Raw genomic sequence first — 15685 nt, 5'->3', positions numbered from 1 at the left:
AGAGAGAGGAGACAACAGAGAAGATGAGTATATGAGTGTAACCATACACCAACTATAGGGAGAGTAGACAAAATTATGGCAAAGAAATACTGGCATATAAATGCATGATGGTAAATCTCACAGGAGCCTGAGGCTAAAGCAGCATAAATAAAGGATGGTTCAGGGTTACTTTATCATGCCATCATGGTTAGGCTACTAGTTTGAAGACTAACCTTAAAAGTAGAGATGGTATGTATCTCTGTCTGAGAGTGAAGCTGTATTCAGATAACGTGATTCTAAAAGTTGCTCACCAAAGTTTAGTTGAGCCTTTATGTTCAGTTAATTTAGCCTAATGGGTCAGTCTGGACGTGATTGGAGCAATACTGAGTGAATTCCAAGTAAATGGTTATAAACACTCACCAGCCACCTGTTCAACTGCTCGTTAACACTAATATTAACACGGTCAAGGCGACCCGCTGATGTTCAGAAACCTCACGGATGTGCTTGCAGACGCCATCATGTCAATATGGACAAAAACCTCAGAGGAAGTTGTCCAGCACCTTGTTAAATCAATGCAATTAAGAACTAAGGTAAAAAAGTGGGTCCAACCCAGTACTAACCAGGTGTACCTAACAGTGTCCAGTGAGTGGACGTTTCATGTGTTGACAGCTGCTGTGTAAATGATGTAAATGAACCCAGTGTAAACAGAAGCTTTCATGTAATATGATCAGCGAGAATAGTCTCTCTTTATTTTATCTTTTTGAAAAAACAAACAAAAAAAGTCTCTTGTAATTATCTTTTGTTAACATTTTCAGAATTCTGTACAGGATAAAAAGAAATAAGCACTGCTTAAGAACCGAGTCAAATCTCAAACTAGAAAAAACAACTGAAAAAAATTCCAAAAAAGAGAGGAGGTTTACAATACAAATTAGTAGTAAGACATTGTCTGAAGTGCAATGGCATAGCTCAGATGGGTTAAAAGTGAAACCAAAAAACTTCAAAATAAAAATACTTCTCTATTTTCCAACAAACAGTAAATTCTTTACAGAGTAGAGACTGTATTATCTGATGTATTTAAACCTGTAAAAACATATTTACAAATAGCCATTATCTTTTATATACTTTTTTTTCTCATAATCACATATATGTCAGCACCAGTAAAAAAAAATAAAATAAAACAAAGAACATCAATAACAACAGTTTTCGTTAAAATGTTGTCTACAGACTTGGTCCCGGTACATAATGATATTTGGAGGAAGCTTCCTTTCTCTTCCTGAAGGGATTTCAAACCAGGTCACGCCGCCTCACTTTGGCTGTGACCTTAACACTGACCCACACATGTTTCTATACCTTCCTGCCTCCGCGTTGGACTCGTAAACCTCAGGTGTTTTCCCACAAACTGCCTCTAACATGTGATTTATGAGCCTGCCTGGACTAGCATCAAACTTTTGGAAGCATGAGCATCGGAGCCCCCGCAGGTTTGGGCGCTCCGCTGCTTTTCCTACACGAGGCAGGCTCAACGACCGAGAGGGTTTTAAATTTGTGACCGTGCTCCCCCTGGTAAAACTCGGGAATGCTATAAAACCCCTACATATCCGCCCATCCTTGACATTCAGTCTCCATACAGTGAGATGGAGGACTCCCCAAAGGTGACAGAAACCCCCCAAAAAGTACAGAAATTCATTCGCGGGTGCTGCCAAAAGCAGCGGCGCTTACAGGACGACGGGCGTGGTGGTTAAAGTTCGTATTTAAAGGGTTGGATTATACAACACCAACAACCATGAGAACAGATGATGACAAGGAGTTAGTTTACAGAGAAGAAGGCTTTTTTGGTTTTGTTGATTACAGCATCGTCCTCCAAACTTTCACTCTGATGAGCTAAATACAAAGTAATGCAGACACGCTTTCATTCATCTTTTAAAGCGTTAGCGATGTAAGATGTTACCAACAAGTACAGTAATAAAACCTTTTTGACACATATTCATTATGCACACATCAGGGCAGAGGAAGTCGAGAGGGAAGGGAGACACTAACTTCAGTGGAAGCACTGATTATCTCGATACTAACTGCTGTTACACTTAAAAGGGACTGATCACCCCAGCCTTCATTTTATATGTTTTTCCTTCAGCCTCCAGTTTTCTTTATTCATCTCTATGAAACAGCACTTTTTGCAAATATTTTTATTCTACGAAGCATGAAACGGTTACTCCAAACATCACATAAATCGTGTGTAAAATAATAAATAATAAAAATAATAATAATTAAAGTTGCAGTTCCTCTAGTGGCCACTTGAGGCTGCCTTCAAATATGATTCAGTCCCCACAGACTCCCATGTTAAAATGCCCAGTTTTACAGCAGAATTAAACATGTTTACACCCTGGTGCAAAACAAATATGGCATTGATCTCTAGAGATAACTTACCCCTTTATATCACCTGTGCAATGGGTATAGTTTTGTTATATGTTACACCCATCCCATGGTAACTTTGATAGCAACAGATGATGGCTGTCTGATAAGCCTCAGAAATGCCAATTGGGGTCACTGAACTGGACCTCTCACCATTCGGTGTCTTTTGGAGCAACCCATGCTTCAGTTTTGATGAGTAAAATGCTCGCATGTTAAATCTGTTAGTTGGCACTAACTAGCAGGTACCTGTGGCTGTGCAGTGCACCTGTACAGTTTAATGATGCGGTTTCCTAACCAAGCATGCAAGTGTGAGCTCATAGCTTAGCAGTCCACTGTCTCATACAAATAGAGTCATATTTGGGTCAGAAAAACCTTCAGAGTAGTGGCCACAAGCCAACATTAGGACTTCAAAACCAACAGATTTTCTTTCTTTATACTGAATTACAGCCAATAGAAGTGTGTAGTTAGCACTGACACTCAACTCCATCACTACTATTGTACAAGCTTCTCATCATTGGTAGTTACACTCTTACTTCTGCACATTGACGTTGTTGGTGGCTGTAGTTTGGTAAAGCACAAGATTTGTGGATGTTTTCTGAGTAACCAGATCATGATTTCTGCAATGCAATTTATTTCCATTACACTTAAGTGAAGGTTGAAATCTCTGCAGCTGACCGGACGAAGGACAAATAAAACTGCACACCTGATGAAAAGTAGGAGAATTTTATCTTTGGGGTGAGCTGTCCCTTAAAGGCTATCTGAAGCTTCTCTCTCTCTTTAAAACAAACTCAAGGCTTAGCAGTGGTTCATTTTCCTTGTAAAGCGCCAGAAGGGCCCGACTTGTATTTCTTCACAGTAGTGTTACAGTATAGCACAGTTATAGTTTGAAACGAGGGCGTTTTACAGCTGAGAGAAGCCACGATGTAAAGCAGGGCTACGGTGAGTGACGACAAGCTGAGCCACAGATTTTTTACCAAACAGATTTTCAAAAGATGACGAACTAAGAAACAAAACTCAGCAAAAACTAATTTAAACTTTCTTTTCCGTGTGTAATTGACAAACTACCAGATTCACTGTAAAAGAAAAACACAGCGACAAAATAAAACACTGCGGGCGGGCTTTTCAATGAGCTTTTTTCTCGTCTCTTTAAGAAGAAGAAGTCACTTGTGGTGCTTGAATACATTCAGTGCCCAGCGATCGTTTCTGTCTGCCTGATGCATGCAATGTGGTTTGTGTCACGCAGACAGAAGGTTTAATGTGTAGCCTAATATTAGTTCTGTTTGCTGCCTCTCACACATCTGCACATCCTCCCGGGCTGACGCTTGTTTGTCTGTTTGTTGTTGTCTACGTGTGCTTGCTTTAGCTGCCTATTCTCTCCTCCTTTTCTCAGCTTTTTACTGCCTTTGTCTTTGTCTACATGTGCAACCACAGCGACACAACACAGGAAATGAACCACAACCCCCCTTTAAAAAAATAAAATAAAAATGCCACTCATGTCGGTTGCCTAGCAAAAGCACTAGAGGGCAGAGCGAGCCTGCGTGGCACAATAGAGGAGCATCATTTGTTCTGTTGTGATGTGCACAGTTTAAACAGAGAAAGGAGCGTTGAGAGCGAGGAACGAGTCTCTGGAGAGAGGGTGGGAAAGACGGGAGGAGAGAGGAATGGAGGATGAGAGGGAAACCAAGTGAAAGGAACAGAGTGAAGGAGCGTGAGGGAATCAGATTTGTGAGTGTGTGTGTGTTTGTGTGTCTGTACGAGGGGGGGGCTCAAATCTAAGAGGAGGAATGGGAGCGTTGAGAGTGCTTTCTACTCCCTTCAGCTCCTCGCGTAGTTGAGAGATCTGAAGCACTGATCAGGGTGGCACAAACACACAAACACAAATAAATTGCTGTCTTGAGAACAAGTCTTGCTTCCCCTTCATCAGTCTACAGTTTCCAATCAGCCCCTGCTGAAGCTCGGGCTCAAAGCGCTGCTGTGTGAATGGGCCTCGCTTTCAAACACTGAAGAAAATTTATTCCATAGAGAAAAAAGGGAAAATTAGGAAACACACTTCTTAATCTCTATATTGGTTTTTCATTAATATGCACAAGACAAAATGATAGCTCTCTCCATCACACACACACACACATACATACGCACAAAACGTAACACAGGAACTCATTTATAATCTTGCTCATGTTTTACAAAACAAAAACATGCCAGTCCACGTCATGTTGTCGTTTTTGTTTTACTTTCTCAGGTTTTAAAATTTGTCCAACTTTAAACGTTTTTATTTCATCCAGTAACAACTTTCCCCGTTGGCTATTAGCTCGAGAAAAACTCCTCCATCCAACCGTCACTTGAGTCCAGCTCTGCCCCCGAGCCGTCGCCCAATCCGAAGGCTCCTCCGCCTGAGGGCCCGCCCCCGTATCCATAGGATGACATGTCCTGATTGGCTGTCCTCTGGTAGCCCTGCGGCTGACCTCCAACCCCGACTGCCCCTGGTCCGTAAGATCCACCTCCTCCACCTCCACTTGCCCCTAATCCTGGCCCCCCAGGGCCTGGCACGAAACCCCCCATCCCAGTTATTCCCTGGCCCATCACCCCCTGGTTCATTCCCTGGTTCATAACCATAGGGCGGGGTTGGTTGGTCCTTGGTTGACCACCCATGTGAGGGCCCATCATTGGGCCAGCCATACCCGCAGCTGGGTTGCCCAACCTGGGGTCCATCCCCTGGCCCATCCCTTGTCCCGGGCCCTGAAAGTGTTGTTTAGCCATGCGTGGGGGTTGACCCGGCTGCATCCCATAACCCTGGGCAGAGCTGAACCCCACCATATCTCCTCCCCCTCCTCCTGTAGTCCTTCCAACTCCACCCCCCATGGCCTGCAGACTCTGTCCTTGCTGCTGCGGCCAGCCACTTGCTGCCATTCCCCCACCGCCTCCTCCCAGCATGCTCTGCAGTCTCTGTGTTTGAGCTTTGGCATTAGGAGGTCCTTTAAGAGGTTGTTGGGTCATGGAGTTCATTAACATCCCTTGCCCTCCATAACCTCCAGCTCCACCACCTCCGGGTCCTCCAGGCATACCTCCGACTCCAGGACCCGCACCTGCCTGCCGGGGTGGCCCTCCGGTGGGGTTGTGCTGTGGCGGAAGACCCATGGAGGCTTGGACGCTTTGGCTCTGGTGCTGCTGCTGGTGGATCATTTGGCTCATGGAGGGGTTGAGCCCATACAGGGAACCCTGGTTGGATCCCTGGTTACTGTAGGGTAGTCCCATGTCAGTTTGGGGTCCTACAGAACCACCCTGGGCCTGAACAGAACTCATCTGGACCATCTGCTGCTGAGGTTGCGGCTGCTGCAGGAGGCGGGTAGCCCGAATGTTCTGGAGAGCCTGAGGGGTACCTAGGAGTGGAAAATAAGAGGAGTTAGTTAGTCAGTTAGTTAGTTAGGTAGTTAACAGATGAGGAAATAGTTGTAGGGGAAAATCTGAGAGCTTACACAGTAGAGCCACTTAAATGAACCAAAGGCCATAAGACGGCTCTAATAAGTCATTGCTGAGGCAAAGATTTATGTTGCACGACAGCCCCTATACTCTGGAAACGAATGCTTCCCATCCAATTTGGCCCAAATCCTACCCCACCAAAATAAAACTAAACACACTGAAGCACCAACATCTCACTCCTCTACTTTTTGCTATTAGATGCTCAGAAGCAGCTGAGCTGAGGAGGTCTGCTAGCGTGGAAATGGCTTTAAATCCTATAATAAACCCACTTCTGACATCATTCCACTAATCCCCCACCTCACAGCTCAGGCTGAAAATGTAACAGAGGAGCGAGAATGAAGAGGATCACTCACTCCAGTAAGTAGGAAGTGAGTAGAGTTGCAGGTAACCCTCTATATACTTCACAGATCACAAATATATCGAGTGTGAGATTTGTAGGTGATATGAGCACAATCACAGATACACTGCAGGACAGCTGATGTGTATATCTGTAGGCCAGAGTTTCACACCGGAGCTTCCTCTTCCTCTCCATATTATCTCTTTCATTTGCAGACACTGATGGCTATAAATGGTTTTTCAGCCTGACTCTCTTCCTCATTCTCCTCCTCTCTCTCTCGCTTCCTCCTTTCTTTTCTTTGTCTCTCCATCATCTCATCTCTCCGTTCAACCTCTCCTTCTACCCACCGAACCATCTACCTTTTCCTCTACTTGCCAGCCACCCCGCTCTCACTCCTCCTCCCATTCTCTCCCACTTCCCCTGCTCTCATCCATCTCTCCGACTTCACCGGAACTCTGGGGGATCCAGGACAGACAAGTTGCCGTGGTAACAGGCAGAGCAGAATTTTTTATTTTTTTATTTTGTATTTTTTTCCCGGAGAGAGGAGGAGAGAGAGAGAGGCTGGAGAGCATCTGAGCGCCAACTGATGTATCTGACAGAGACAGACAGAAAGGACGAGGCTTGGTTTCAGGGTGATGTTTGGTCAGTGCTGTTGTTTGCATACATATCTGTCTGTGAACGTGGCACCGAATGAACTGCAAAATCTGTTATGTCCCTAAATGTCTTGGAGCGCCACCATGTATACCATACTTGTTGCTGACAAAACATGCGTGTGTAATTGTAACCAATCCCCCCCCCTCCACACACACACACACACACACACACACACAACCAACCATCTGGGTGCTAAATCCATTTTCCAAGTTTTCCAATAAAGAATAATGTGTGAGAAAATCTTGTGGGGTGCTGCCATTCTTGCGCAGGCGCATGTCGTGTGTGCATTGCTGCACAGGTGAAATGAACGCACGTGCTCATGTGTCTCACCTTGGTACTGATTGACTTGGGGATATGGATTCCTCTGGCCCTGGCCGATTTGTCTGGGGAGATGTTGCTGCTGCTGGAGCTGCAGACACAGACAGATGGAAGTTGTTAAGCATGTATGCTGAAAGCGTGTTACAGCTGCTCATACCTATTTCATGAATTTTGTATCATTAGGGCGTGAGATACACAGAAGAACAGAATCACAGTTGACAGTAAGAATAGTTTAGCAGAAGAACCTTTCTTTTGCTCCTCTATAGCCGGATTGAAGCCAATGTGGTAAAGTGCTAAATGCTGCACTTCCTCTAATGGCCACCTGAGCTGGACCCATGCCTGCCCTTAAAGAGCCAATAACAGCCAAAAGTAAATAATATAAAGATGTAGGTACACAAATGTTTGATGAAGGAGATTTTAAGGTAGAGATAGATGTAGCTGAGAACAGACAGATGCTTGTTACAGTAGATGTTAGTTAAGTCCAGGTACAATAAGGGTTCCGGTACAGTGAGGCAGTGAGACTTGAGACAGTTGTTCATACTGTCAAGATCAGGCACAGATATTCCACAATACTGATACAGTTAAAGTTTGATGAAGTTATATAGATGCTGGGAACAGCGGAGACCTCACATACAATGTCTCGAATAATCAGGCTCCATCTTATCTTAAAGAGTTCATATTACTGTATCCCCCTAACAAGGCACTTTGCTCTGAGACTGCAGCATTCCTCGAGCATTTAAAAGCAGAAAGGGAGGCAGAGCCTTCAGCTTTCAGGCCCCCTCTCTGTGGAACCAGCTCCCAGTTTGGATTTGAGACAGACACCCTCTGTACTTTCAAGATTAGGCTTTGATAAAACATATAGTTAGGTCTGGATCAGGTGACCCTGAACCCACTCTCTGTTATACTGCAATATCGGGGCATAAAATCTTTCTGATTTAATTTGAAGCTTTATTTAAACTCATGGACAGAAGCCATTTTTTGTTTCCTATTTGCACGTTATTTTTTTGTTTAAATACTAGCATTTTAACTTGTTTTACCTAATATTTGTATTTATTTCATTTTTAATGTAATGTTAAAAATACATTTGATTATTTTCAAATTCATGTGTTTCCTAGGTCATTATTTTCATTTGCTGTGGGACGAGACAACGGGGTGCTAATCACAGGTGGGCAGACTTAAGCAGGTGAGTCACTGGAGCCTAGAACAGGAAGTTTGCCCACAGGAAGCGGAGATAAGAGTCAAATAATCATTGACGAATCGACTATTCAAAGAAAACTGGCAGATTAGTCAACTACCAAAATAATCTTTTTAAGCTGCAGCCCTACTCTGCATTTCATCATTAGTTAATATTAATCTCTGGTTCTCTTCCACAGCGTGTCTTTGTCTTCTCTTCCTCCCCTCATCCTAAACAAAGTCACCCAGGCTCAGGAGAGGCCGCCTCTACCTGAGAGAGGCTGCCCCTCCCTGATCCTACGTTTCTTCCTGTTAAAAGAAAGTTTTTCCTTCCCACTGTCGCCAAGTACTTGCTCAAAGGTCCTTTGATTGTTGGGGTTTTCGCCCCATTATTGTAGGGCCTCTACCTTACAATATAAAGCCTCTTAAGGCAACTGCTTTTGTGATTTGGTGCTTTGGGAAGATGTGTTGGGTAAACAGCATTGGCGACAGCAGAAGAAGATATCAGAACAGTTGAGTTTGGACAGATGTTGGTATAACTGAGTTAAGATAGATGGTATAATTGCATTAAGACAGATGTTGTTACAGCTGAGTTGAGACAGATGTTGGTACAATTGAGTTAAGATGGATGATATAATTGCATTAACACAGATGCTGGTATAATGAAGTTAAGACAGATGTTGCTAGAGTTTGTTATATGTTGGCCACCTGATACAGTGGAGTTAAAATAGATGTTGGTACAGCCAGTTCAGGCAGATGTTGGCACAGCTGAGTCAAGACAGGTTCTGACAGATGCTGATACAGCTGAGCTGAGACAGATGTTGGTCGAGTTAAGACAGATGCTGATACAGCTGAGTTAAGACAGATGTTAGTGTAATTGAATTTAGGCAGATGTTTTTACTGTTGAGTTTAGGCAGATGTTGGGTATAACTGTACTAAAACAGATGTTTTGGTATAGAAGAAGAGAGGAAGATGTGTGCTGACGGGATTAGATTTGTGTACATAACCTGTGTGATGCTCGTTTGCATTAACAGCATCATAACTGATTAGTGTAATGATGTAGCCACAGTTTGTTCTGCAGGTATAAAGAGAAACCTGAAAGGTCTGGTCATTAATAAGCAGTCTGCACATTTTAAAGCAGGTCCTGAATGTATGCATGGACAGGTTGCTCATTTTATACTCAGTTAACAACATACACTAAATCCCAGCAGGATGGCGTTCCTTTTGGGCACCTATATTTGCGTGTCTGTGTATGTTTTTGCAGATCCAATTAAAACCCTTCGTAGTGGGTGGTGACTTCAGAGTTCAGAACTCTTTTAACACTTGATTCCCTCACAGAGAGAGAAATAAAAAGAAAACACCATATTATCACAGCAGGCGGCATGTGACAAAAACACGTCTACACACACACAGACACACACTGAAGAGATGAAAAGGAAGTAGTGAAGAGGGGGCTGGTTGAGGGTAATTATACATGCAACCAGACAACAGTGAGGAAGAAGAGAGGATTTGCTGCTCTTGTTTGAGCTGAAGATGCTGACAAATCTACATGGATGTATGAACAAACAAGGCAAACACACACACGCACACGCACAAATTATAATTTAATGGGTGACAGATGAGTCACAGAGGCCTTCCTTCCTGTTTAATCATCACCCCACTGAATGACATGAACATAAACTCACCTGTTCAGCCAAGAGTTGCTGCTGCTGCTGTTGTCTCTGCTCTCTTAAGAGCTGCTGTTTCTGCTGCTCCATCATGTGCATCTGCGCCCTCTTCTCCTGCTCCATCACCATCATCTGCTTCATCACGTCCTGCCGGTAGACTGGAGGCGGACCTGATCCCTGGTTGGGGCCCACCCCAGAGGCAACACCGCCAGCGGGGTGAGGAGGTGGTATGGCACCAGGTGGTCGTGACATCCCCACCACACCTTGCTCCTAGAAAGAAGAAGGCAGCGGGTCAGGTGGGCTATCAGCTAATAAGACATCACAGCGCACTTGCACAGCTGTCATTTAAATATGACGCTAGCAGCCAGCTGGCTTAGCCTAGGATAAAGCATGGGTTGTATATAAGAGATATATAAGAGAGGTAGCCACTATGATGTCATCAGTTGGCTCCTCCCTAAAGCAAGCCCTTCTCTGTCACCCTTCTTGAGTTTAATAATGACAACAATTAACAAAATACAAAGAATTTAATGAGGTCACAGAGTAAAGTGGTTAGTCAGAGGACTTGACCCCTGCTGGCCATTAGAAAGAATGCAGGTTGATGATGGTTCTGCATCATAAACCTTCTCATATCCAGAAGCTATGGCAACTTTTTATATACAGTCTATAGAAAAAAAGACAGGAAAGAGTAGGCTGTAGCTCCACCTTCTGTGTGAAAAGCTAAAAAAATCAGCCAACTGGCATCTATAATGCTCTATAAAACTACAGCTGCAATAATATTATTCCTAACCAGCTTGTATGTATGTTGTCTATTTGTCTGTCAGTATATCAGGATAAATTACACGAAACTCGATGACGGGAAGGCAAAGAAAGAACTTCCACAAGGTCACCAGTGAATCACTACATGCTGTATAGCTAGGTAGCATTTAGCCACATGGTAAACAAACTCTTACAGTTTTTCTGTTAAGAATTTCTCTTTAGCAATGCCAAGTGAGTCAAAAGAATACACGCGAAGGTGTAATTGTAAACCATACAGGTCAAAACTCTCAGCGCTAACACTCTCTTTGCAAGAAAGCAAAGTATATGTATTTTCCAAGATGTTTAAATATTCCACTGAAGCCATTTTTAATCATGTATGCTCGGTTAAAGGCGTAAAACCAAACAAAAAGGAGCCGCATTAGCTTCTCGGCATATAACAAAACCATTTCAGACTCTGAAAATCTCCTCTCCACTGAGTCATTGTTATCGCTCTTTATCACAAGTGAATGCCACACAATAAGATCAGATACATAAGGAAGGCATATTTGATACACTATCAGAGATTCAGGCATTTAGACTGCCGGCTTTGCATGGTCCTTTTTTGGCATAATGCTGCAGTCGAGCCTTGTGATGTATTTTAACTCACAAAGACACAGTCCAGCTGTCTGTGAATGACAGTGAAAAACAAGATAAAGACAAGACTGCCTCAAGATTCAGCACGCTGGGCCACCCTGAGTCCTCCCAACGGGGGCACCGGCTTGTCCTCGCTGTGCTGCATACATTATCTCCTCATTAGCATATAAAGAGCACTTCCTCCTCCACTCAGGCGTATGCTAATCTCTAATAGGATGAAATGGCCTGCTCTGGCCAATGGGAGTGGAGTGTTTATGGATCTATTAAAGGTTAGACAGCTGAACGAGAGTGGACATTGTTTAGGCCTGCCAGCAATAGAAGGGGGGAGGACTGAGAGGAGAGGAAAGAATGATTCAGGCCAGTAAAGAGTGTTTGCTCGCATAAAAATGCACCAGCACACAGGAACAAAGAGTGTACAACAAATCACATTTAACTGCAGGGCAAGAATGAAACAGCGAACGCGGGATTACAGCACCAAATCACAGCGCTGGCTCGCGTCAGTAACACACCAGTATACTCAATATGTTTTGAAAGAGCCAAAGCCTCATAATCCGCATTGAGGCTCGGCTCTTCTTAGAAAGGAGTTACGTGTAGATAAACCTCATATATTAGAGCACAAAAAGCCCTGTGGAGCAAACAGAATCGGCTGCTTAGGACTGGCTCACCAGACAGCCAGACCAGACTGATCGATGTTCAGAGCTACGTGTCTCATCTCCGGATGGCATGTTTGTGCCCGGATGGCAGCGCAGCAGTTAGACAATGCATGAGAGCGGAGAAGAGACGGCGAGCTGTAGTGTTGGGAAATGACCAACGGGTGGCAGTGGTGATCTTTAAGCACAGGCGTGTGTGTGCGGGTCTCACTGGCCTCCTCTCAGCAGATGGCTCAATCATGACGGCTCTGATCTACGATCTCTCCCTCTCTCACTCTACCACTTTTCTTTCCTTCTCTCTAAACACCCCCCACCCCATCAAAGTCCTCTTTTCTCGACTCTTTCTTTGGTTCCATCTCTTCTCTGAAGAGAAGGGGCCCTGAGTCATGTCCACACAACTGCAAAGGAGTGAACAAACGGAAGAAAGACGGGTTAGAGAGGAAAGAGGAGAGGAAAAAGTCTTAAAGATTTTCCTGGAGGTGGTGAAAAAGCAGCACAGTGGCATCTTCCTAAAGAAAGCACAGCTCCGACACATCTTCTAGTTAAATAAAGACACACGGAGAAGACAGACACGAAGAGTAAAATAATGGAAACACAGTAAATGAATTAGTATTAGTACTATTTCAGTGCTGTTAATACTTCACTGGAGCGTCGCTAATATACAAAGAATTAAATCTCACGCCAATAAAGCTCATTAAATCAAAAGCAGGTATCCTCTTCAGAATGAAAAGGCAAATTAAATTAATTGGAGGGAAGAGAAAAGAGCATGTGTGTGGAGAGAAACGAGGCATGGGAGCAGAAGGACAACCACAGGAGGAGGATTTGTCTTGTTTGGGGAGAAAAATCGAGAGGATGCGATGGAGGTGATGAGCCAAAAGAGGAGGAGGAGTAAAAGGTGGGCTGGAGGGGAGGAGAGGAGAGCAGGTACCCTGGCAACAGTTGCTGCAGCGTGGAGCAGATGGCGCTCGGAGGAGCGGTTATGGCCGCCGCGCCTGGTCACCCTCCGCAACAACCGGGCAGACCCGAACAAACAGCATACAGTACACACGGGTACAAACGAGTCTCCCGTGCAGCATTAATATGTTCGACCAATCTTCCGCTCTCTTTGTCCTCTCTTGTGAGCGTTGTTAATAATGTAAGAAAGAGCACCCTCTGTGTCTGTTTTCTCTGTCAGCCCCGTCGATCCAACTCTCTCTCCCCCAGACGCTTCGTTTTGGCACCTCGGACCGGCTCGAGTCAGCCCCCAAACTCTGAGCTGTTCAGCAGAAATGGGTCAGTGGATAAAGTGACTTGAAGCTTAGCTGCTAACGAATAAGAGCTCAGTCAGAGGCTGAAGTTTGTAACTGAAACAGTTCCTGTAAGTCGGACGGTTTGTGGCAGAAAAACTGAGGCGGAAAGGAGAAGAAATCAAGAGAGAGTTGAATGTATTCTGGAGCATGTGTGTGTTTGTTTGTGTGTATGTAACTGTGTGTGTTGGAGACTGTCAGCTTTATTGGGTTAGCAGGCATGGAGAGCCTAGGTGATTACATTACACATGAAGTGAGCGGAAATATGTGTGTGTGCATGTATGTGTGTGTGTGTGTGCGTGTATAAGAGAGACTGAAATATGCGTCTGCTGCATTAACTGTATTTGTGTTTATGTGAATGCATTGGTATGCAGGGACTGGCACCCAGTTTGTTCGGGTCTGATTGAGTCACTGCAGTCTGGTGCTCTATTTTAGGGTCATGATTTTCTGTGCACAGAGTGAGTACACCATATATCAGAGGCATCTGTTCACATTGGTTTAGTCACTTCATTGTTTATTTATCTCTTTACTTATAAGAGATAATAATGCATTAATTAGTTTAGGTAAATACACTTTGGGCTACTTCATTCGGTAAAGCTGTACTGGGTTGGACCCCTATTTAGCTTCAGAACTGCCTTAACTGTTTGAGACTTAGATTCAACAAGTTGCCAGAAATATTCCTCAGAGATTTTGGTCTCTGTTGCTGTAGATTTGTCTTCCGTGCATCCATGATGCAAACCTCCCGTTCCACGACATCCCATAGGTGCTCTATTGGATTGAGATCTGGTAACTGTGGAGGGCATCGAGTAAAATTTAGTTCGATTCAATTCAGTTTTATTTATATAGCGCCAATTCATAAACAGCAGTCCCTTATTGACCTTACAATAACAGAGAAAAAACAAGCACTTGGCGATAGTGTGGAGGAAAAACTCCCTTTTGAAAGGAAGAAAGCTTCGGGAGAACCAGGCTCAGGGGGGGCGGCCATCTTTCCCAACTGGTTGTGTGTGAGACGAGGTAGACAGAACAATGAGTATTCAAGAAAGCTGTTTGAGATGTTCTGAACTTTGTGACATGGCCTGTTTTTTTTCTGCTGGAAGCAGCCATCAGAAGATGGGTCAGCAAAAACACCCAGAGAGACCTTGGCTGTTTAAATGATGTTCACTTGGTACTAATGAGCCCAATCTTCTACTGTCCAAATCTTTTAGCCAAAGTTTCCTGTTATTGGCACCTGGTGTAGTGTTCTGCTGCCGTAGCCCATCTGCTTCAAGGTTTGATGGATGCTCTCCTGCATACCTTTGTTGTAAAGAGTGGACTTACTGTTGTCTTTCTATCAGAAAGTCTGACCTCGGACATCAACAAGTCATTTTCACCCAGAGAACTGCAGCTGATTGTTTTTTTTGTTTTTTGTTTTACCATTCTCTATTAACCCTAACGATAGATATGCAGGAAAATCCCAGTAGATCAGCAGTCTGAAGTACTCAGACCAGTCCGTCTGGCACCAACAACCATGCATGTCACTTAAATCACCTTTTCCCCCCAACTTTAGCAGATCATCTTGTCCATGTCTAATTCACTCAGTTGCTGCCATGTGATCTGATGATTACAGTAAAATAAAAAACGTTGATTTTTTTTTTTTTAATTTTCTATTACCATCAGTTACTTTACCCTTAACAACTTTTTTTGGAAAAGTCAGCACTGTGTGTAACACATTACAGTAATCACATTACATTTTTCTATATGGCAGTAATGTAAGATATTTCTGCCCTAAATTCAATAATCACAAGACAGATGCAATTATGGCTCCTCAGTCACCTACAAGACAAGTAGATACAAAACCCCTCCAAACATGCAATTTTCTTTCCTCATGCTGCAATCATCCGACTTCAGTTTGTGCGCAGGTTGGAGGGAAATGGCGTCACAGTCAACAGTTTTTAAGGAATTTAGATATGAACAGTAGCTTAACTGTAATTGCACGAAAGGGAAAGAACACAATAGCAAACTGTAGCCTGTCTAAAGATCACTGCCGCTAACACAAAATCAACTCTTTGTGAGCATCTGCATAAAAGCTGATAAAGAATTCAAAATGACTTTACGCTGAGTGCATGCAGACTCCAGCCAAGCAGCCAGAGCCTGTAGGGTCTACCTTACAATATAAAGCGCCTTGAGGCGACTGTTGTTGTGATTTGGCGCTATATAAATAAAATTGAATTGAATCATCTCCAACAGGTAACAAAACAGGTAACCTCTTGGGTGAAAATTGGACACTGTGACAGCAGAAGCTGAAGGAAGGCAGGCAAAGCTTTCGATTTATCAGCTGATCAACCCTCCAACCCTGGCCTGTGGTCATGA

The 15685-nt window shown here is 43.8% G+C and overlaps 1 protein-coding gene across 1 annotated transcript in view; it reads right to left on the bottom strand.

Annotated features, from left to right (window-relative positions):
- Window positions 1-650: 650 nt before the first annotated feature.
- Window positions 651-15685, bottom strand: part of maml3 (mastermind-like transcriptional coactivator 3) — a 130758-nt gene continuing 115723 nt past the window's right edge. Inside the window, exons 4-6 of the mRNA XM_063476904.1 lie at window positions 10030-10281; window positions 7184-7262; window positions 651-5762 (exon numbers count right to left, since the gene is read on the bottom strand). Coding sequence (XP_063332974.1) covers window positions 4690-5762; window positions 7184-7262; window positions 10030-10281 — 1404 coding nt within the window. The 3' untranslated portion in view covers window positions 651-4689. The remainder of the gene's footprint in view (window positions 5763-7183; window positions 7263-10029; window positions 10282-15685) is intronic.

The sequence above is a fragment of the Pelmatolapia mariae genome, linkage group LG6 (genome assembly GCF_036321145.2).
Source record: "Pelmatolapia mariae isolate MD_Pm_ZW linkage group LG6, Pm_UMD_F_2, whole genome shotgun sequence".
In the NCBI taxonomy this organism is placed as follows: domain Eukaryota; kingdom Metazoa; phylum Chordata; class Actinopteri; order Cichliformes; family Cichlidae; genus Pelmatolapia; species Pelmatolapia mariae.
Note: the sequence above shows the minus strand (reverse complement) of the source record. Positions and strands in the feature narration are given on the sequence as shown.